The following is a 23,374-nucleotide window of genomic DNA, read 5'->3' as shown; positions in this document are numbered from 1 at the left end:
GATTGCTGTGCGCTCACACACGCACACACACACAGACACACACACACACACACACACACAATCCTAGGCTTACATATCCACCCTTGGCTGATTGATAGACTCCCTAACCTACCTACTAGGAACCTAGCTATTTGCCTATGGTGGTGGGTTTCAACCCTCTGTATTTAAGTACCCCCTTTCATAGAATACCATTTTAAAATGCCTCCCTTCCCTTGTTTTGCCAAGCAGAAAAAAATTTTTTTTAAAATCTAAAAGATAGTGGGAATAGGAAAAATAGATTATTTTAATCAAACAGAATCTAATTTTACACAGTTGCTTATAACCCTCTTTTCAAATTCTATTCCATCCAGCTTGTGCCTCCGTTTAGATAGTTGCATGGACCAATTAGTGGGTCTTCATATTAAATTTTTATAGAAATTACTAAAGATGGCAAGTTCATCATCATCATCATCATCATCATCATCATCATAATGTTCACTTTTCATACTTGCATGCATCAGGCAGAATCTGTTGAAGCAGATTTTATATGGCTGGACATCCCTCCTGTCACCAATCCTCACCTATATATTTCTTTATTGCCCATAAAGGGCTAAACATAGAAGGGACAAACAAGGACAGACAAAGGGATTAAGTCAATTACATGGACCCCAGTGTGTAACTGGTACTTATTTAATCGACCCCGAAAGGATGAAAGGCAAAGTTGACCTCAGCGGAGTTTGAACTCGGAACATAGCGGCAGACGAAGTACCACTAAGCATTTCGCCTGGAGTGCTAACGATTCTGCCAGCTTGCCACCCTATAACCAATCCTCACCTATAATCAAGCAAGATAATATTTCCCCATAGTATGGCATGCTTTTCATGAAAGATTTGAAACACGATGCTCATCTAAAACCATCTAAAACCATCAAGAAACATGCTTCCATCTTATTCATTGATAATGTTTTATATACAATATTATACTTTGAATATTATGTGAACTGAGATTTGCTATTGATGTGTCATTAGTGTTAATTTGTGTTAATTTAGCCAGCCAAGGGTTGTGGCATCCTTTTGGTGTTGTGGTTAGCATACCTATACAATTTGCAGGAGACACAGCATTCAGATCTTGTAAATGATGTTACAGGTATTTTATCTTTTATTCCTCTATACATGTAGAGAAAGCACATGGCTTAGTGGTTTGAGGTAAATGATTCATGATCATAAGGTCATGAGTTCAATTCCTGGTTGCATGTTGTGTCCTTGAGCAAAACACTATATTTCACATTGTTCCAGTTTACTCAGCTTGTAAAAACGAGTTGTACCTGTATTTCAAAGGGCCAGTCTTGTGTAACATTCTGTGTCATGCTGAATCTTCCTGGGAACTATGCTAAGGGTACATGTGACAGTGGAGTGCTCAGCTACTTGCACATTAATTTGATGAGCAAGCTGTTCTGTTGATTGGATTAACTGGAACCCTTGTTGTTATAATTGACTGAGTGCCACCTATCTAGACATGTACATGCAATGGGTTTCCTTCAGGTTCTCTCTACCATTAGTCAGCTTGTGGCTATAGGAGAACAGATTCTTGTCCAAAGTGCCATGATGTGAGACTGAACCTGGAACCTCATTGTTGCAAAACCATCTTCTTAATCACACTGACATACCTGTGCATTATATATAGTGAAATTATATTGGTCCTTGACACATTATCACATTGTCACATGTTTCAGTTCACTGACAACACAATATCCTACTCGTATTCTAATACTGACGATGATTTTTGTTTTGGTGTAAACATATTGAAAACATTGTATTCTACCATACGGAGGCGCAATGGCCCAGTGGTTAGGGCAGCGAACTCGCGGTCGTAGGATCGCGGTTTCGATTTCCAGACCGAGCGTTGTGAGTGTTTATTGAGTGAAAACACCTAAAGCTCTCCGAGGCTCCGGCAGGGATGGTGGTGATCCCTGCTGTACTCTTTCACCACAACTTTCTCTCACTCTTACTTCCTGTTTCTGTTGTACCTGTATTTCAAAGGGCCGGCCTTGTCACTCTCTGTGTCACGCTGAATATCCCCGAGAACTGCGTTAAGGGTACACGTGTCTGTGGAGTGCTCAGCCACTTACACGTTAATTTCACGAGCAGGCTATTCCGTTGATTCGGATCAACCGGAACCCTCGTCGTCCATCCATTCTACCTTATTTAAGTATGTTATTTCTGAGAAAATACATGACCCCTCTAAACACATAGTATCCCCCACTAGTGCCCTCTTCACATTTGCCACCTCTTTGTGAGCTCACAATGTCCCCAAGGAGACACTACTATGCAAGTGAAAAACCACTGGTCTACAACTATGCTGCTGGTTCATGCATCTGGCTATTGCATTTGTATTATAATTACATTTGTTCCTCTCAACTTGTAAGTTGTGAATTAAACCACTACCTGACTTCACCTTTTCTTTCATTTTTCATCCCTCTGTGTTACTCTCACAAAACATCCCATTAACTACTCTATTACATCTAGCTCTCACAGAGCTGTGAATTTTGGGGTATCTACTACCCCATTCCAAGTGTTTCTTTACTAACCCAACCTTTAGATGTTTAAGCTAAATATTGATCTCCATTGATCAGCAATGATAATGTGTAATGACCTTCCTCTAGCAAAAAAATAATTATATGAGAACATCAGTGAATATTTATGTTAATCATCAACTGTCAATCTTACTAATCCTCATCTGTTCATCAATCTAATCATCAACTGTCAATCATTCTAATCAACTATCAATCATTCTAATCATTAACTGTCGGTCACTTTAACCATCAACAGTCAATCACACTAATTATCAGGTTGATCGCATTAATCACCAACAGTTAACCACACTAACTATCAAGTCAATCACAATATCAGCAGTCATCAACTAAATATCTGTAGCCAGTCAACTAGCAGTCAACAGCCTGTTGACAATCACATCAATTATTCATATTTACATTAAACATCAACAGTCATTCTCAGAATTGGCAGCACATTGGACTAAATGCTTCTGTAGCGTAGGTGATATTCTCACTGTTTGAGAGATATATTAGAAATGATCTCGTGTTAGATAACAACCATCTTCGGCTATCTTGACCCTGTTGTGTCCCCTGCTCTGATTGGTTGACAGTGGTGCAGTTTGTCTCTTGACTTATTTCACGCCTGTGTGTAAGCCAACCAATCATGGCCTTCGGATAAGGTCCTATGACACAGTCTTTTTGGGTTCTCACTGGAGCCTTTAGCAGGTTATAAAAGCCCCCCAGCGTTCATGATATCTCGTCTTAGGTTCTAGTCCCTTTCAGGACTAACCTCTGACCACAGTTTTTGATAATCTCTCTTGCTCTCTCTTGCCTAATGAAATGGCTCACTACTTTGAGTAATAACCGAATGGTACCGGTAAACTGCTGAGTGATTAGCTCAAATTAGTGAGTTATTGAGTTTGGTTACCCCTGTGAGATTAAACCTTGATAGAAACATTAACAATTTGACCTTACACTCAGTTCTCTGGTAGCCTATGTAGTGTGGATTTGAAACTGAACATTTTCAATAACATTTGGTATTCATCATCATTAGAGAACTGCTTTAACATCCACTTTAACATCCACTTGTGTCGGATGGAATTTGTTTAGGCAGATTTTCTAGGCCAGATATTCTTCCTTCTGCCAACCCTTCCTGTTTCCAATTAAGGTAATAAATATTCCTCATAATCAGATATGTTATTGTGGAAGATTGAAAATGAATGACAGTATTTGTATGATGGTGACACTGACAACTATCGTATTATGTCAACGTGAGGAGGTATCAACAAACACACAAACACACAAACACACACACACACACACACACACACACACATATATATATATATACACACACACATAGAGAAGAGTGAGGAATGAAGCTAATATGCTCTGCCGAACATGCAATGTCAGTGTATGCATGCAACGGAGTGCTAGTGTATTAAGAGAAAAGTTGGGTATAGGAGGAATTAGATGGATTGTGCAAAAGAGAAAGGACTGTGCTGGTTTTGTTATGTGATGTATATGGATGTGGACAGATGTATAGAGAAGGGCTGATCACTTAAAGTGGATGGAATTTGTGGAAGAGGGAGACCCAAGAAGACATGGGATAAAACACTAAAGGATGACCTCAAGACACTGAGTTTTATGGAGATGACAAAGAACTGAGATATCTGGTGCATTGCTGTTCTCAAGATCCATCAACCACAGCAAAATTGATACTGGTACTGGTGTTACATAAAAAGCAATTTTGCTGGTGTCACATTAGTAGCACTGGTGCTGGTACCACATAAAATGCCCCCCGTGTATTCAGTGGAGTAGTTGGCATCCAGCCATAGAAACCATGCTAGAACAGATGACGGAGCCTGGTGTGGCCTCTGGCCATACCAGCTCTGGTCAAACTGTCCAACCCATGCGGGCATGGAAAAATGGATGTTGAATGATGGTGATGATGATGATGACACACCCACACAGCCACATGTAATGTGTGTATGTACATGCCTGCACATGCACAAAATGAGCTTCTTTCAATTTCTGTCAACCAAATTCACTCACAAGCCTTTGGCTGACCCAGGACTATTTAGATTCCACACAGTGGGACTGAGCCTGGAATAAAACTATGTACAAGCCTGCACCTATCCATATAGTTATTACAAATAACGATTCTTAATGTAAATATATGTAAATTCATTGTAGGCCAGTGAGTTGCTGTTATCTTTTTTTTTAAACCCCTGGTCAAAGCATTTCAATTATAACCATCCCATCTCATTTTCAGAATAAAATGTTAGGGGATCCAAAGGACAGAAGGTGGTGAAAGCTGATTGCTGTGATGGGAGCTGTGGCGTGAAAGAGTGAGAACTGAAAATGAAATGGACTGCAAGTGGTGAAAGCTGATCACTAAATATGCAAAGGAGAGAACAAAGCAAGTGAGCACAAAGCAAGTGAGCACAAAGCAAGTGAGCACAAAGCAAGTGAGCACAAAGCAAGTGACCATGTTGATCATAAGTTGTTGAATCAGTTGGACTTCAGATCACTTAATGCATCGGAGTATTTACATGTCTGTTTGCATTTTGAGTTCAAAACACGTTGATGTAGATTTTTGTCTTTTATCTCCTATGCACCTTCTAAAATAGGAAGAAGTAAAAGTTAGATGAAGAGATTCATTTAATTATATGTCTCTCCTACGACTGTTGAACTTGTACCTTGTCAACTATAAAACTGAAGTCTCTGTAATGACTTGTAGGTATGTGGTATTTCGTTATGCAACCATCTATTATAATAATTCTCTCGTGTTTTTCTCCTTTACAACATATGAATGAGAAAGTAAAGGGGTGATGGCAAACTGGTAGTGGGAGTGTTTCAACTCTGTGTGAATATAAGTGTGTGTATGTAAAAGGGAGGTATGTGAATGTGTGTGTGTGTGTGTGTGTGTGTGTATGTGTGTATGTGTGTGTGTGTGTGCGTGTGTGCGTGTGTATATGTGTGTGTGTGTGTGTGTGTGTGTGTGTGTGTGTGTGTGTGCAATAGAAGTGCAATGGAAGTGAGATGGTGAACATTTAAGTCTGAAAAGAAAAATCAAACAGCGTTTCAACTCTGTGTGAGTATATGTGTGTATGAGTGTGCCTGTACAAGGAAAGTGTGTGAATGTTTGTATGTGTGAACCAGTGTTCTTTCAGTTACAAATAATGATCAATGTCACATATCAAAAGACAACCACTAGATAACATTGACAAGTGCATTAATTTGATTTGCCATCCATATTTATATATAAAATGCTACTATTAGCCATAATTTGTGATGGCACGGGGCCAGCTAGTAATATACTATAAAGTATATCTTCTTTATTGGTCACTCACTTTGTGATCACTTGCTTTGTTGCAATCCTTTATTCTCTCTTTTGCATATTCAGCCATCAACTTTCACCAGCTTCTGTCCATCTCATTCTCAGTCTCCCTCTTTCACATCACAGCTTCATTACCTTTGGATCTCCCAACACTTCTCATTGTTTGTTTACATCTGATGTCTCGAGATGAAACATTGTAGCAAAAATTTCTGTGCTGGTTATGATTTCTATAGAAATAACCTTAACAAAATAATGAAATCTCTGTGTTTGAGTAACTGAAGACAGTTTGATCTATGACAACTATCATTTGCTTGTTTGTTTTACATATATTTTTTTAATGTTAACATGGGTTAGACAAGTATATATTATTACAGCACTGTTTTACTGCTGGATGTCTTTCCTCTTGCTAACGGTTACCTATTTTACAGTCAAGTGAGGGAATTTTCCTTTCAATTTTCTTTGAAAGTGCTGACCTCAAGGATTTGTTAATAGAGAAATGTTAACAAATGTAACAACCCATAGCTCAGTGATCTCCATGTGAAGAATAAAATATAAACATTTATGCCAAGACATGCGTGCACACACACACACATACACATTTGTTAAAATGCACACATACATACACACATTCATGTAGGTATGTGTAAGTAATGGGCTTTGTACAGCTTCTTATTTCTTTATTGCCCACAAGGGGCTAAACATAGAGGGGTCAAACAAGACAGACAAAGAGATTAAGTCGATTACATTGACCCCAGTGCATAACTGGTACTTAATTTATCGACCCTGAAAGGATGAAAGACAAAGTCGACCTCGGCGAAATTTGAACTCAGAACGTAACGGCAGACAAAATACCACTAAGCATTTCGTCCGGTGTGCTAACGTTTCTGGTAACGTTTCTGGCCACCTTTATACAGTTTCTATGTAACCAAAACACTCACAAGCTACTGGTTGGCCTGGGACAATAGAAGACATTTAAGAAGACATCATGCAATGGGACTGAACCCAAGGCCACATGGTTCTAAAATGAACTTCTTAATCATATAACCATGCATATTTATTTGTACATATATTATTGAAGATTGGTGAACTTTATCAGAGCTGTCTTAAACAATGACAACACCGACATTTATATAATTTTTTTCCATTTAAGAAAACCCTATCTATATATTGTTGATATTAATCTTGAAGTACAATAGGACGGGCTTATATTGTTTACATAACCAGAATATCATTTACTTTGGGTTACTTCAGTGAGTCTATACCTATGCTGAAAATCCTTGCATAAGGAAGAAACAAGTTCAAAGTTATTAATCATCAATTACTTTTTACTTTGACTGTATATATTGACATTTTTGATATTCTTCACATTGAGCATACTTTCCTCCACATAACCATAGTTATTATAACTTCAGCATATCTTCTAGCTTCCATTCATCTTAGTGGAATCCATTATATTTGAAACTATACATTAACTCATAAGTGATGTGGATGGATCTATTATGAATAATTTTTATATTGGCTTAGGAAAAGATCTCCTGATGTCACAAACATCCACTTCATTTCTTGAGAAGAATTGACAAGAAATAAGAAAATAAGCAGCAAATATTGGGCAATATTTTCAAGCTGAATAGTCTGATAATTTCTCTAGTAAAGAATATGCCGCAATTTAATTGCAAAATGGTCTATGTGACATGATGACAATAAACAACTATTAGTGCTGCTTTCAACATGTTAAAATATAAAGGAGAACCAAAGGAATATGAAAACAGGATGTGATGGGAAGTATTTTTTATAAGATATACTTAAATTCATAAATATCAGTTGTACTGAACTTTACCGTTACTACAACCTTTATTGCAATCAAGCCTGGACACAATGCAGCAATGGATTATGGACTGGCAACTCAAGCTAGCTGTGGACAAATGTACCACCATGCATTTTGGGAGGAAAAACCCAGCATCTTCCTCCACAACACTAATCTCAAAAAGTCTTCATGTGAACGTGACCTGGGTGTTATTGTCAACAGTGATTTGTATTGGAGAAAACACATTGCTAAAATTGCCCAGAAGGCTGAGGGTGTCTTGGCATCACTTACCAAGTACTTTGTCAGCCACTCTCCGGCTATCTATCTGAGGCTTTATATAGCTATGGTGCGGTCTCACCTGGAATTTGCATCACCGGTCTGGAACCCCTATCTTGTCCAGGATATTAATAATCTGGAGACCATTCAGCGATGTGCAACCAAGTGAATACCCTCCATCAGGCATTTTATCATATTCTGAACGCCTTACTTCCCTGGACATGAATACATTGAAACTCCAACGTCTGGCAACTGACTTGGTAGACACCCATAAAATTATTAACCATCTTACTAACAATAACTCTGAACACCTTTTCAAACTCCACCTGTCTAACACCCATGGACATGTTTACAAAGTCAGAAAACAGCCCAGCTCTCATGACTTTTGGAGGCATTTTTTCATGCTAAGAGTTGCTGAAGTATGGAACAAACTGCCGGCATCGGTTGCTGGTTGTCGGAGCACTGCATCCTTCAAGGTTTCCATGCTTCCTGAGATTCACCAACACTACACCTGATTTTCTCCCCTCCATACACATGCAAGCATACACTGTTCACTTCCCAGACATTTGTACATTACTGCATATGCTTTATATGCACTTTTGACAAGCTGTGGTGCACCTGAGCACTGTATACAATAATTTCATTATTATTATTATTATTATTTTACAATAAACGCAGGTTGTTCAGCCTAAATTTGACTGTTTACATAAAATGAAAGAAAACACAATGTCCCATAAAAAATAAAAGTATTTTGAAAAATCAAAAATGATCAACTAGATTATGGCAATGAGATAACATTTTATTCAAAGTAGCTGCCATCAGCTTCCACTATGGCCTCAAGATAGCTCTGGAACCTGGTGCCTGTATCCCTCACTGTGTCCCTGGGAAGATCTTTGAATATCTCCTTTATCATGGCCACCAGCTTGACCTTAGTGTTGCAGGCAGAGCAGTTAGTGTCTTTCTCAATTGTGCTTCACACATAGTAAATCTATGGGCTCACAATCAGGGGAATAATGAGACCAGAAATTGGAGCTGGTTAAGTTGTAGAAATCCTTCAACAACCACTTCTCACTCTTTTCAGAGGTATTGGCAAGAAGCTGGATCCTACTCCCCTACATATGGCCTTCCAGCAGCAACCCTCTCCAGCCAGGGCATGACCACAGTCTCCAGCAGCTTCACATAACCATTTTAATTGAGGCATTGAGGCTAAGGCTCTGTTCAAAGATGTGGGGATGAATTCCGTCATATGGATGTTACCAGAAACCTGCTGTGTCCCTTCCAGTTGGCCACCGCTTCTTAATCTCCATTGCAGCTGTTCATGTCACATCTTACATTCTTTACAGTATTCACAGAGCATTGAACAGCAGTATGATGCTGGCGTTTTTATAGCTAGTGTGAATCATCATGATGTAGGTAACTTGTTTCCAATATTCAGATGGCTTCCAGTCCTTCATATCAGCTAATTTTTTCTCAACTACAAATTTGATCTTTATGCTCTTGAACACTGTTGACTGTTCACCAATACATCAAGCTGTTCCTGATAAAAGAGGACATAAAACATTATCAAATTTAGCCCAAACACCCTGCAATATCATTGAACTGAAAACTGGGTGTTGGCATGTTTGCATGTCACTCATTCCCCTCTATTCTGTTCATTATTTCATTCAAATAAAAAAAAAATGGATAAAAAAAAAAGCGATTGTAGTTTGATTTTTGTTGGATAAGAGGAAAGCTTACTTGTAACTGCTACCTGAAGCTTCGATTAACATTGGACTTTGCACAAAAATTTGAATTAAACTACATTATTCTTGTGAACCACAGGAGTTACCTCCCTTATTTGGGATACCCAATTCTTGTTATATTTGAAGTAGACATAAAATAGAAATGGTTCTGTTCAATTTAAGCAATAATTAGCTGTATATTAATGGAGCAAGAATTTCTTCTCAAAGTCTAATCATGTGGCTGGCTTTGTCGAAGAGATTTCCCTAAAAAAGGAAGTATGTTAGTGCTAATAGAATTTGATAGTTGTTCAAGTAGTCTCTCCCACCTAAATAAGGGACAACAGTCTATTATGGATCATAAGAAGGACATATAAGATGTCGAAGTACTTCTCGATGAGTTTTGATTACATTTGTCAGTCCTTATTATTATTCAAACTTGTAAATCTTTACGCACATGCACACACACACGCACACACGCACACACGCACACACACACACACACACACACACACACACACACACACACAACACACACACACACACGCACACACACACACACACACAGAGGACACTAATACAATCCACAATTTCTTTGGAAACGATCTAATAACCTATACTTAAAACATTTACAATGCTGAGAAACAGCTGGGTTTAGTTACAGTATTTTCTGCTAATATAAGCCCAAAGAAAGAATCATGATTGATAGCTGAAAATGGTAAAACTGTTTCCTAAACCCAAAACGCTTTACAGATAGCCTAAAAAAAATTTGATAAAAACATAACAAATAGAAAACGAATTGAAAGACCCTCAATAATTAGAACAACGTATCATTAAACATCATTAGGGTTGGAGCATACCATGATTCTGATCATATTTATTCACCAAACACTCTGACAGGGTCTGCAAGCAATTCAGGTGTCAAAATGAACAAGAAAGGGCCTAAATGATTGGTCTATTTTGCATAAAGTATTTATTACACACGGAAAATTATTCTTTTGAGCAGCTCCTCTCTGACATGTGTAATCTCACATTTTGACATATTTGCCCATGTTGTTTTCCAAAATGCTTTTGTAATCCATTTGGTTCATCCATTTTGTTACTTATTTTCTATGAGATGTAATATGATAACCATGTTGCTTTCATTGAGCTGCAGCTCTAACTTTTTCTGTTACTTTCCCTTTTGATTTGACTTTTTTTTCTCTTTGGGTCTATTTTCTTTCATTTGTTTTTCCTTCAAAGTTTGCCCTTCTTGATCCTTGTCTATCTCTTCTAGCTCAGTACTACCAAGCGTCCTCACTCTCTTCTGGGACCAAAGATAAGACAGGTTATCTGGCTACCCTTGGATCTACAGTCAGTTATGTGAATGCTGCTGGTATTAGAGTTCCTAAAGTTGTCACCAATGGTTTTCTGGTGGTTAGGGCTTGCTGCTGTCTGTTACCTTTTCTTCTCCTTTATTTCTCTTTCTATTTAGATAAAAAAAAAACTCTCAAATGGTTCTTGCTACATCAGCTGTAACAACTAAGCTTTTAGCCCTGCACCACCAATTTTATGACTTTGATTTTCATGCTCTCAACTGGACACAACTCTGAAATGAACCTTTAGTTTTCAACAGAGTCATTGGGACTTGTAGGTTCATTCTTATACATCTCATACCTTATGTCATAAACCCTGCTCTAAACATTCACCTATACTGTAATACAAGAGTGACAATGAGCCAGGGATCAATACCATTGCCTAGTGGCCTTCACCTTCATGTTTCTTTGGGCTCAAAGTATATGGATATGAATGTGAGGCTGCAATTTTGGTTTGCCTTTTAGCTGTACCCATGGTGCTAAATAATATTAGGTTGTCCCAAAAGTTCGTAAACACTTGCGAAAATTGAATTTTTACTTGCCAAGTACTAACAAAAACAACAAAAATTATTCCTCAAAATAAAGACCATTATTTTCCAAGACTTTCTACGAACTTTTGGGACAACCTTATAAGTAGATGGTCTCATATGTTTTGCCTTGTTGGATAGTTCCACCTCCAACTTCTGTTCTGAAGGCAACCGAAAGCCATTACCATTTCTTAATGAATATAAACATATAACCTTCCTCCTTGCCAATTCTGGGATGTATTCTTCAGGTTAGGCTAATTAATTAATGCTGTTCTGCATAATTCTGTCAAAATCAAATATTTTGGAAAATTTACTAATGTATAATTCCATCTGTAGGTTTTTTCTTTTATTAAACTAGTTACTGAGGCAAAACTGTCACATTTAGAATTGCTTTCATTTATATTTTCACAAGAGACATGTCTGTGTGCATGTGTGTAAAAGAGTTGTTGCTGTTATTTATGCTATCATCTACATTCTGTATTTCAGTATTAATGAATTCAGTATCATAGTGTCCAACAGGGACTTCTTTTATCAATTCTGAAAAGATAAAAGGCAAAGTTGACCACAGTGGAATAATAATGATATTGGTTTCAAAATTTGAAATATCGTCAGCAATTTCAGGGGATTACATTGACCCTAGGGATCAACTGCTTCTTATTTTATCAACCCTGAAATGATGAAAGGCAACATCAATCTCAGTAGAATTTGAACTTAGAAGGTAAGAAATACTGCTAAGCATCTTTCCTAGCATGGTAATGATTCTGCCAACAACAACAACAACAAGGCCATAGTCTTGAGGGAAGGTGGTTAGTTGATCATATCAACCCAACTGCTTGACTGGAACTTAATTTACCAACCTCCAAAGGATGAAAGCAAAGTTGACGGTGGGATTTGAATTCTGATTGTAAAGAAATGGAACAAATAAACAACAACAAAAACAACAACAACAATAGTTTGTAGTTTTGTCACAAAGCCAGCAAATTTCGATAGGAAGGGACTAGTCTATACCATTGACCCTTGTGCTTCACTGTTACTTTATTTTATCGGTCCTGGTGGGAACTGAACACAGAACATAAAGAATGTGAGAAATACCGTAAAGCCTTTTTTGCAAGGCTGTAATTTTTCCAGCTTATTAATCACCAGGATCTTCAGACTCTGGGCATCACTGAGGGACTGGGAGATGGGGCAATTTGCTGTACTTGATAAGACATGTCTTCCACACATACAGGATTGTCCTTTTAGGTGCGAGTGCCACCTAAAAAGCACCCATGCTGGTGCTACGTAAACACATCCGTGTCAGTAGCACATTAAAAGCACCCAACACACTCTGTTAAGTGGTTGGCATTAGGAAGGCCATCCAACCATAGAAACCATGCCACAACAGACAGTTGGAGTCTGGACAGCTCCCAGCTAGCTAGCTCAATGCCAAACTGTTCAACCTATGCTAGCATGGAGAGGAGACATTAAATGATGATGGTGATGATGATGATGATGACTGTAATCAATAACATTTATATCATATATGTATGACTTACCCTTATTGCTTCTGCTGGTGTTGGTCCCTGGCATTTATCATTCTCATAATACAGCTGAAGGTACTGTGTCTTTAGCCACTGACCTCTTTTGTCAGTTTGGTTCTTGACTTTAGTTGCTGCTTTTACAAGACTCTGTAAACCTTGAAACCATATTTTGGCCACCATATCTGGTGCTATGAAATAAATCAGTTTGTTTTCCGTTATATTATAGCCATAAACTAGACAAAGGCAATTTTTCTCTGGCACAAAATTACCTAAACCATATCGTTTACCAATAGCTGCAAAATCAGCAATATCAGCTCCCAAATACACATCTTTTATGATATTTATATCAATGAAGCCTTCTTCTAGTCCTTCCATCACATCATCGTCTGTATTATAACGTAGAGATATTGTATTAGATGAAGATAAATCAAAGTCTGATTTCAGAGTGTAATCTGGTGGAGAAGGGCTCCCTCTCAGAGCACTCCAGGAAGGTTTCTGCCAAGTAAGTGTTCTGTTATCACTTTCAAGTTTGAGACAAACAACAACAGAACGGTTTGTATCAAGTTCATGCCTCACCATTGTACTTCCATGATGCATACACTGTAACTGATGCAGACTGACTTTAGAGATTTTGGGTGTCAGTAAACTGACCTCATGATCATTATTGATAGGACAAATTGGTTGGTAAGAATCAAGATCAAGGTCATAATCACTATCACTGTCTTCATCATCTTCATTTCCATGGCTAAATTCATGGGGAACCTCACACTTCTCTTCAGCAACTTTCTCTTCTGTTTCATCAACATTGGTTTTATTTGTTAAATTTGTACTGAAAAGATAGATGAAACAACTGTAAGAATTATTCTTTATAAACAGAAAGGAGCAACTCAGAAATTTCCCTCCATTCCTAATCATTGATTAAGAATGGAATGAATGAGTGATTAATTAGACCTACTGACTTCAGAAAATACACACATGATTATTGTAATGTCCATTTAGCATAAGTGAAGTGAAATTGCTACATCGAAGTTGTGTATCAGACTCAGTAACTCTGACATAAAATAAAGCATTTTATCCAAGAAAGAATGGAGAATGTGTGACATTCATTCATTCTTGAAAGAAATTAGAACTTAAAGTAAAATGAACTGAATTCAAACAATGTGAAAACTTGTTCGTTGTTTTGATTTTCTAAAAGTTTATCTGTCTTCAGAGAAATAGTTTCAAAGAATATGTATGATTGCACAATTTTTTTTTCTTTTCTTAACAATGGTTACATTCTATTTTAGTCAGACATTTCTACAAATTTGGTATTTAACTACTGGAAGTTTGATATTTAACTAATGTAAGCCTGTCTTAATAGAAAACACATTTATGCAATAGAACTAGTTATTTTCCAACTAGACAGACGAAAGAAAGAAAATTAAGATACTTTACATGAATTTTCATGGTAATGGATGAGGCCACTATGAACCTAACACTGAGGTTAAGAAGTGAGCATTTCAACTACAAACCAGATATCTAAATAAGATAAAATTGAAGCAGCATCTGTGGCTGACATGTCAGTTCTATAATCACAAATTTTTCTTTATAAAATAAATGAAATTCTCTTATTTGTTCATATTCACCTTGTAAATTCTAACTTCATTTCTCATATTTTCTCAGTCAATCATTCAGACAGTTTGAAAAATGAGTCCCTAATTGTGAAAGTAAACTCTTGTAATAAACTGTCAGTTTAAATATTTTAATCATTTTTTAAAAGATTTTATATATATGCTACCAAACATAGCAAATGTAATAAATACCTCCTTCGATCATGAAAGACCATGGGGTTGTACATAGAAAGTTACCCTCCAAGACACAAGTCTGGACTGGACAAGGTTGTTTGTGGAATACCTGCAGTCACTCAATGCATACCAGCCTCTCCTCTCCAACCACTAATGTTATTCAAAGGAAAGGCAAAGGCTGATACAGCTTGGTACCAACACCGCCACAACTCATTTCTACAGCTGAGCGAACTGAAGTAACATGAAATAAAGTGTCTTGTTCATGAACACAACACACAACCTGGTTTGGGAATCAAACTTGTACCTCATGATTGTGAGCCCAACATTTGCGCCACTGAGCCATGCACCTTCACAACAATGTAGTAGGTTTACTGAAACCATTATCATCCTTTTGATATATAACATTTGTTATTCTTATGCTTCAGTTCTGTTATGGTTTAAATGAATATCTCACCAAGACATTGTTTTAGGGATGGATGCTCTTCCTGTCACAAGCCCTTAACTATTACTTGAATAAGAGATCACTTCTTTCACATATCTTTAACTTCAGGGAATAGTAATGACAACACATTGCTGTTTGTAGCATAGCAATTTTTGGAGAAGTGCAAATTTGAACAATCACACAGACAAACAGTTTGTGTTTACCAAATCTAGCCTCTAAACATCGACTGGTCAAAACTTACAGTAGAAGATATTTGCCCAAGATGCCACTCTATGAGATAGAATTTGGGACCATGTGGTAACAAATCTACCCACATATTCATATAGTCATACTTGCATCCATGTATTATATATATATATATATATATATATATATCATCATCATCATCATCATCATTTAACATCTGCCTTCCATGCTGGCATGGGTGGGACAATACACACACACACACACACACATACACACACACACACATCACCTGTTGGCATCATTAGGCTGTTGCCAACATAATAGAATAGGAGCTTTTAAATATATATATTCAAAATGCTTCCCGGAAAAGAACTTAAAGGATATATATATATATATATATAATATATATATATATATATATATATATATCTGCAAACATACAAACATCCATCCATCTGAATACCAAAATCTCGCTATTACATTGATGGTCTGTGAGTTTCTGTACATTTTATGATGGTTTATATAAGCCTCTAAACATCACACCTTCACTATCTTCTTGCTAATAGTTTATATATATTTCTGTGCACCACACTCTGTCTCAATCCTTGCTGTTCTTTATTATAATGGTTTATATATATATATATATATATATTTCTCAAAATATTACATGCTGTTCATTTCCTTGTTAATCTGCATCATAACAGCATGTGTACATTGTTGAAATGCAATACAGTGTTCATTTACTTGCTTGTGTGTGTGTGTGTGTGTGTGTGTTTGAGTGTACATCTTACTCATAATGGTCTATATAAGACGTTCATTTGAAAGCTATTAAATAAAAAAATTCTGAATGGTAAATATTATTACAGTTTTCTTACATATTCTTTTACATCTGCTAAATGTGATTTCTTAAAAATTCTGAAAGGTTTTCAAGAAACAGGCTGTCTGCTACAAGTGAAAAATTCAATTGGATGTTATATGCTAGGCATATAGAGCAGTGTGAATAAGCCATTTGCTTAAGAATATTAAGTTAATAATGCTCTTCTACACAGATTTCAGTATTGTGAAATTTAATGAAAGCATGGTTGTGTGGTTGAGAAGGCTGCTGCCCATTCACTTGGCTTTAGGTTCAATCCCACCACATGGTACCTTGGGCAAGTGGTGTTTACTATAGCCCCTAGGTCAACTAAAGCCTCATGAGCAGATTAAGTAAATAGAAACTGAAAGAAGCTCATTTGTGTGTGCATATTTTTATGTGCATGTGCATATGTATGTTTATGTATGTGTAAATATACATACATACATACATACATACATACATATATATATATAAGCAACAAGGATATCCAGAGGTAATGCAATACGATTGCTTCATGCAACTCCATTTAATTGAACAATGCAATCATTACATCAATTTAAAATGCAGAGCAATCCTCAGCTGCACAAAGTCATAGAATTTATTTAAATTAGAACAGATGGACACATTGGTATAATTATACCTAAAATCTCCAAGAAGTTAAGAGTAGCTTCTATGCTGGAGTGAAAGTAGCATGTTCTTTGTCTATCTCTTTAACTTCTTGGAGATTTTTGGTATAATTATACTAATGTATCCATCTGTTCTAATCTAATTAAATTCTATGTCTTTGTGCAGCTGAGGATTGCTCTGCATTTTAATTTGATGCAATGATTGCACTGCTCAATTAAATGGGGTTGCATGAAACGATCATACTGCATTACCTCTGGATATCCTTGTTGCTTATTTTGATTTTAATCACCTTATTTTGAAATTGTATGGATAGTACCATATTAAATTTTGGTGCCTCAACTTAAGTACCATATTCATCTGAATCTAAATTTATATATATATATATATATAAAAATATATATATTTATGATAGTATAAAATACAATTATAATTAAGAGCATAGAAGAGACTATGCCTATACAGAAAATAGATGCCAAATAGTCAATCATTTAAAAATTATCACTTTTATAATGTATTTTATACTATTGTAAATCTCTATATATGAATTCGCCTTAATAGGTCTATATTAAGTGCTATATCAGTGCTGGCCACTGATAAAAAAAAATCCTTAGCAGTTTTATCTTTTATTATTATTACACACACACACACACACACACCACACACACACACACACACACACACACATGTATGCACATAAATGCAAAACAAGGTGGTGTAAATAATACTCAACTACCTAAGGTAGAGTAATATGCTTTTTATTAAATCCCCCCAAAATCTTCAGAAACTGTTACTCAGATTTTCATGCTGCTGTTCATTGGACAGTCGTAATCACAACTGTCTGATGGACAGTAATGTGAAACTCTGAGTAACACCTTATGGAGATTTCTTTAAACTTTAATATATATAACAAAGTAAGTACACAAATGTGAAACAAGGTGAAAAAAAATAGTATTTGAATACTGGAGGTCGAGTAGTGTGCTTTATTATTATTAAAGCTGCAACACCATCACAAAAATATCAAATAAACTGCTACGTAGAACTTTATGTTCCTGTTCGTCGGACAGTTTAGGTTGAGAATGGAACAAAATGAAGTTTGTATATATAAAATATACAATCTACATTGAGAGAGAGAGAGAGAGAGAGACAGACAGACAGAGACAGAGACAGAGACAGAGAAAGAGAGAGAGAGAGAGAGACAGACAGGAGTGGCTGTGTGGTAAGTAGCTTGTTTACCAACCACATGGTTCCGGGTTCAGTTCCACTGTGTGGCACCTTGGGCAAGTGTCTTCTACTATAGCCTCGGGCCGACCAAAGCCTTGTGAGTGGATTTGGTAAACGGAAACTGAAAAAAGCCTGTCGTATATATGTATATATATATATATGTGTGTGTGTGTGTTTGTGTGTCTGTGTTGTCCCCTTAGCATTGCTTGACAACCGATGCTGGTGTGTTTATGTCCCCGTCACTTAGCGGTTTGGCAAAAGAGACCGATACAATAAGTACTGGGCTTACAAAGAATAAGTCCCGGGGTCGAGTTACTCGACTAAAGGCGGTGCTCCAGCATGGCCGCAGTCAAATGACTGAAACAAGTAAAAGAGTAAAGAGTAAAGAGAGACAGATAGATAGATGTCTATGTCTGTGTGTTTGTGCTTCCTTGTCTGGATATCATGCTATAGTTTAAAACGAGTGTCACCATCCCAGTCTTCCATGACAACATGTCCATTGTGAAATATTACCTGTTGGGAAACAGGTGAGGGTTGGTGGCAACAAGAGCACCCAGCTGTATAAAATCTGATTCAATGAATTCTGTCTAACCCATATAAGCATGGAAAAGTTGATTTTAAACTGATGATGATGTATTGCTAAAGCCATGTGAGTGGTTTTGGTTAATGGAAACTAAATGGAGCCTCTCGTATAAATGTACTGTTTATCAATTACTTGTTTTAGTCCATGGACTGCGGTCATGCTGGGTTGACTGGTTTAGTGGAACAAATTGATCCCAGTACATTTAAAAAAAAAATCTGGCCCTTATTCTATCAATCACTTTTGCTGATGTGCTAAGTTATAGGTTCGTAAACAAATCAACTACGATTGTGAAGCAGTGGTGGGGGACAAACACAAAGATACACACATGCACACATACATGCAAGCACACACACACACAATGAGCTTCTTTTGGTTTCTGTCTACTAAATCCACTCAAGGCTTTTGTTGGCATGGAGTGATAGCAGAAAACACTTCCTCAAAGTGCCACACAATGGGACTGATCCTAGAACCTTGTCACTGGAAAGCAAACTTCTTACCACACTACTATGCCTGCCATATTATGCATATCTGTGTGTGTATGTTTGTGTGCATCCTTGTCTAGGCATCAAGTGATTGTTGCAAATGTGAGGTTGTTTGTTTCTAGTCTTCATTGCAAATATGTCTTGATAATGGAAAATACTACCTTGCTTAAGAATGAGGGTTGGTGACAGGAAGGGCATCTGGCTGTAGAAAATCTGTCTCAACAAATTCTGTCCGACCCATGGAAGCATAGGAAAGTGAATGTTAAATGACGATGACAATTATGATATTGGTAGAATGTGACACAAGGGAGATTTGATTGTTATTTCTATCAGTTTAAGTGACCTATGAATCTTCTTTGGATTGGCTGTAAACACACACACACACATACACACACGTGCGTGCGTGCACACACACAAAAATGAAACGCTTTAGATCAAAGGTTTGATTGATCAGAGCTGGTCTGAGTTAAATAATAACAAGAATAACAAGAGCAATAATAATAATCTACATGGAACTACTTATACACTGTTGTTATGTAAATAATATTTGCTATAGATGTCATGGATTCTCTGACAGGGAACAGACAGGAACAGGAACAAACACCAATATCCACAAGCATATTGATTCAACAATACATTCACCGCTCTTGAATGTTAGTGTATTCTGGTATTCTTTCATTAGTTTCAGTTATTGGAATGTGGTGATGCTAGGTTAGTGATGTTCAAAGATTTAAGTAATGCTGGTAAGAAGTCAGAACTTTATTTTGACAATGAAATGGCTAAGTCTACCTTAACCATTTGCTAAATTGACTTTTATTGGTCAATACAAGGCAAGGTAATTTTGTTCAATCTGAATTTAATTTGGCTATCCCTCACTGAAACACATGCATATCTTTTTTTTACCGGCTTTAGTCATTGGATTGCAGTCATGCTGGGGTACTGCCTTGAAGGGTTTAACCAGACAAATCAACCTCAGTCACTATTTTTTTTCTAAGTCTGATATTTATTCTATCAATGTCTTTTGCCAGACTGCAAAGTTATGGTGATATATATTTATTTACTACCCACAAGGGGCTAAACACAGAGGGGACAAACAAGGACAGACAAACGGATTAAGTCGATTACATTGACTCCAGTGCATAACTGGTACTTAATTTATCGACCCCGAAAGTATGAAAGGCAAAGTGGACCTCGGCGGAATTTGAACCCAGAACATAACAGCAGTCGAAATACGGCTACGCATTTCGCCCGGCATGCTAACGTTTCTGCAAGCTCGCCACCTTAGGTTATGGCGATATAAACAAACTAACACCACCAGTCAAGTGGTAGGGTAGAGGACAAAAACAACCTCTCTCTCTCTCACCCACCCACAGACATCAGTCCGCTTATAATCACTGCACTCATACTCTTCTTCTCTCACTCACATTAAGGACCACTTTAGGCCCTTAGCCTTGTAAGATACCAGATCTTCACTCATGCTGGTGCCATGAAAAAAGTATCCAGTACACTCTGTAAAGTTAGTTGACATCAGAAGATATCCAGCCATAGACATCATGCCAGAGCAGACTTAGGAGAATGATGTTGTCCTCTCCACTTGTCACATCTTGTCGATGTCTGGCATGAGTCAGCATGGAAGAGGGACACTAAATGATGATAAGGTTTAAGGATTTTACTTTGGAACCGTGTGGTTTGGTATTCCCTCTCATTGTGTGGATACTGACAACTGGTGTCCTCCACTTTAGTCATCAGTAGACTAATATCTTGTGAGGGAAATTTGGTACTCTTTTATTTGTTGCAGTCATTTGACTGTGGCCATGCTGGAGCACCGCCTTTAGTCGAGCAAGTCAACCCCAGGACTTATTCTTTGTAAGCCTACTACTTATTCTATCGGTCTCTTTTACCAAACCGCTAAGTTACAGGAACGTAAACACACAGCATCGGTTGTTAAGCGATGTTGGGGGGACAAATACAGACACACAAATATATACACACACATACATATATATGATGGGCTTCTTTCAGTTTCCATCTACCAAATCCACTCACAAGGCTTTGGTCGGCCCAAGGCTATAGTAGAAGACACTTGCCGAAGGTACCATGCAGTGGGACTGAACCCAGAACCATATGGTTGGTAAGCAAGCTACTTACCACACAGCCACTCCTACGCCTGGTAGACAAAAACTGTCAGAAGTTCATTTTGTCTGTGTGTGTGTGTGTGCATGTGTGTGTATTCCACTTGTCAACATACATGCACACTGAATATAAAGAAATGTGTCACTGTTCATATGTTCATATTGATTGTATCATTTTTGTGTAGATTTTGTAAAAGCATAATCTGGGTTATTTGACATATTTTAGCATGTGTGTACTGATTGAAAACCGTTTTTAGTCACATAAACGATGTTGTTTGTTTGCAGTTTTTCACATACAATATACTTATGCTACTGTGTGTGTGTGTTTGTGTGTGTATTTAGTAGGCCAGCTGTAATAAGAGAATACAGGTATTTATCTTGGAAAACATATCTACAGACAGAGGCTATATGACAATTGCAAAATGGAATATCCCTTTTGAAATTGTTGTTTCAAATAATCAGAAAAATCTGCAAATTCCATTTCCATCATAATGTATGAATAATGAAGATTGAAAATTGGAATTTCAGATATTACACACACACACACACACACACACACACACACACACATGCACACACACTCACACAATGTGTGTCCACAAAATTCCATTTGCAAGTGTTTGGTGTGGAATCAGATAATAAAAAACATTTAAATTACTACACGTAAGGATCAAATATGGAATCACATGCAGACAAAATAGTCTTCTCAACCACATACTAATTCTCGTGCCATTTAGATGTTGCCATTAAAATGCATTCCTATAGTTTAAAGTTATTACATAGTTTATTTGTTGGTCTAGTGCACATTACAAATATTTATTTGATTTTCTTTCAATTCTTTTTTTTCCTTTCCTTATTTTTTTTCTAAACGTACTTTTAAAGATAACACAATTTAATATGCACAAATTTTTTTTTAAAATTCAAACATTTTTACTTTAAGAAACTAAAATCCATTATTGCTAAAAATCAATATTTATTTAACAACATTTTCAGACATAGACGTTCTGTATTAAAATTTTAAAAAGTTTAGAAACAAAAAAATAAAACAAATAATCATTACTGTTTTAACTACCTCACAACTAGCATTGTATTTTGTATCATTAAACACTATTATAAAACTGCAATCTAGTAATCAAAAGATTGCTAGAAAATATATATTATTATTATTATATATATATATATAAGTTCAGCAAAATTTAGATTCAGATGAATATGGTACTTAAGTCAAAGGCACCAGAATTTTGTATGGTATTATCCATATAAATCAATGGGGTGATTATAATAAAAAATTTACTACTATCATGTTCTTAAGAATGAAATCAACCTCTCTGTCTATATGTCTACCCTCTTTATAATGTTGGCAAACAAAATAGAGATAAGAATGTGCATTGTCTGTTTGATTGGAAAATTTCTATAAGTGGCTGAAGATTGCTCGACATTTTCAAACTGATGTAATACTTACAGTGTTTAATAAAAAAATGAAAATCATTTTCTAAGCAATGCCCGAGTTTCTATTTGCTGTCCAGCAATGTTTACTCAGACACACTTTGTGATGTCGGGCATGAAAATATTTTAAGCTAAGCCAGAAAGCCATGAAGTCATAAAAGAATCATCCATAACTTGCAGTAAGCAACATTTATTAAACGTTATTACTGTTATTACTTTATTTTCTGCAAATAAAAAGCACAAAAAAGCTACACATTTGCATTATGTTATATATACAATAATAATAAAGGACATTACTGTATACAGCTTTACAAACCAAGGACGTTTTATCGAGACCTCCTTGACTCAAGTTAGAGAAGAGGTGTGTATTATACACAAGGTTTAGGTTTTTCAGAGGTACAGCCTCCTAAAAATCCCCTGCGTATTATACTCAAGGGCTTAAGATAAAAGTGAAACTGCAAAACATTTGGCATTACTTGAAAGGACATTTTATTTCGATACGTAATTTCTATATCTACCTGCTCAAAGAAAAACCACTTCTA

At 36.6% G+C, this 23,374-nt stretch overlaps 1 protein-coding gene across 5 annotated transcripts in view; it reads right to left on the bottom strand.

Moving 5' to 3' along the window:
• The window catches only part of LOC115224721 (1-phosphatidylinositol 4,5-bisphosphate phosphodiesterase epsilon-1), a 1,072,053-nt gene that overhangs the window by 191,487 nt on the left and 857,192 nt on the right, over nt 1-23,374 (bottom strand). For all 5 annotated transcript variants that reach the window (XM_036513495.1, XM_036513498.1, XM_036513507.1 and 2 more), the window contains one exon: nt 13,089-13,902. In XM_036513495.1, the coding sequence (XP_036369388.1) occupies nt 13,089-13,902 (814 nt within the window). The remainder of the gene's footprint in view (nt 1-13,088; nt 13,903-23,374) is intronic.

The sequence above is a fragment of the Octopus sinensis genome, linkage group LG2 (genome assembly GCF_006345805.1).
Source record: "Octopus sinensis linkage group LG2, ASM634580v1, whole genome shotgun sequence".
Classification (NCBI taxonomy): Eukaryota; Metazoa; Mollusca; class Cephalopoda; order Octopoda; family Octopodidae; genus Octopus; species Octopus sinensis.
Note: the sequence above shows the minus strand (reverse complement) of the source record. Positions and strands in the feature narration are given on the sequence as shown.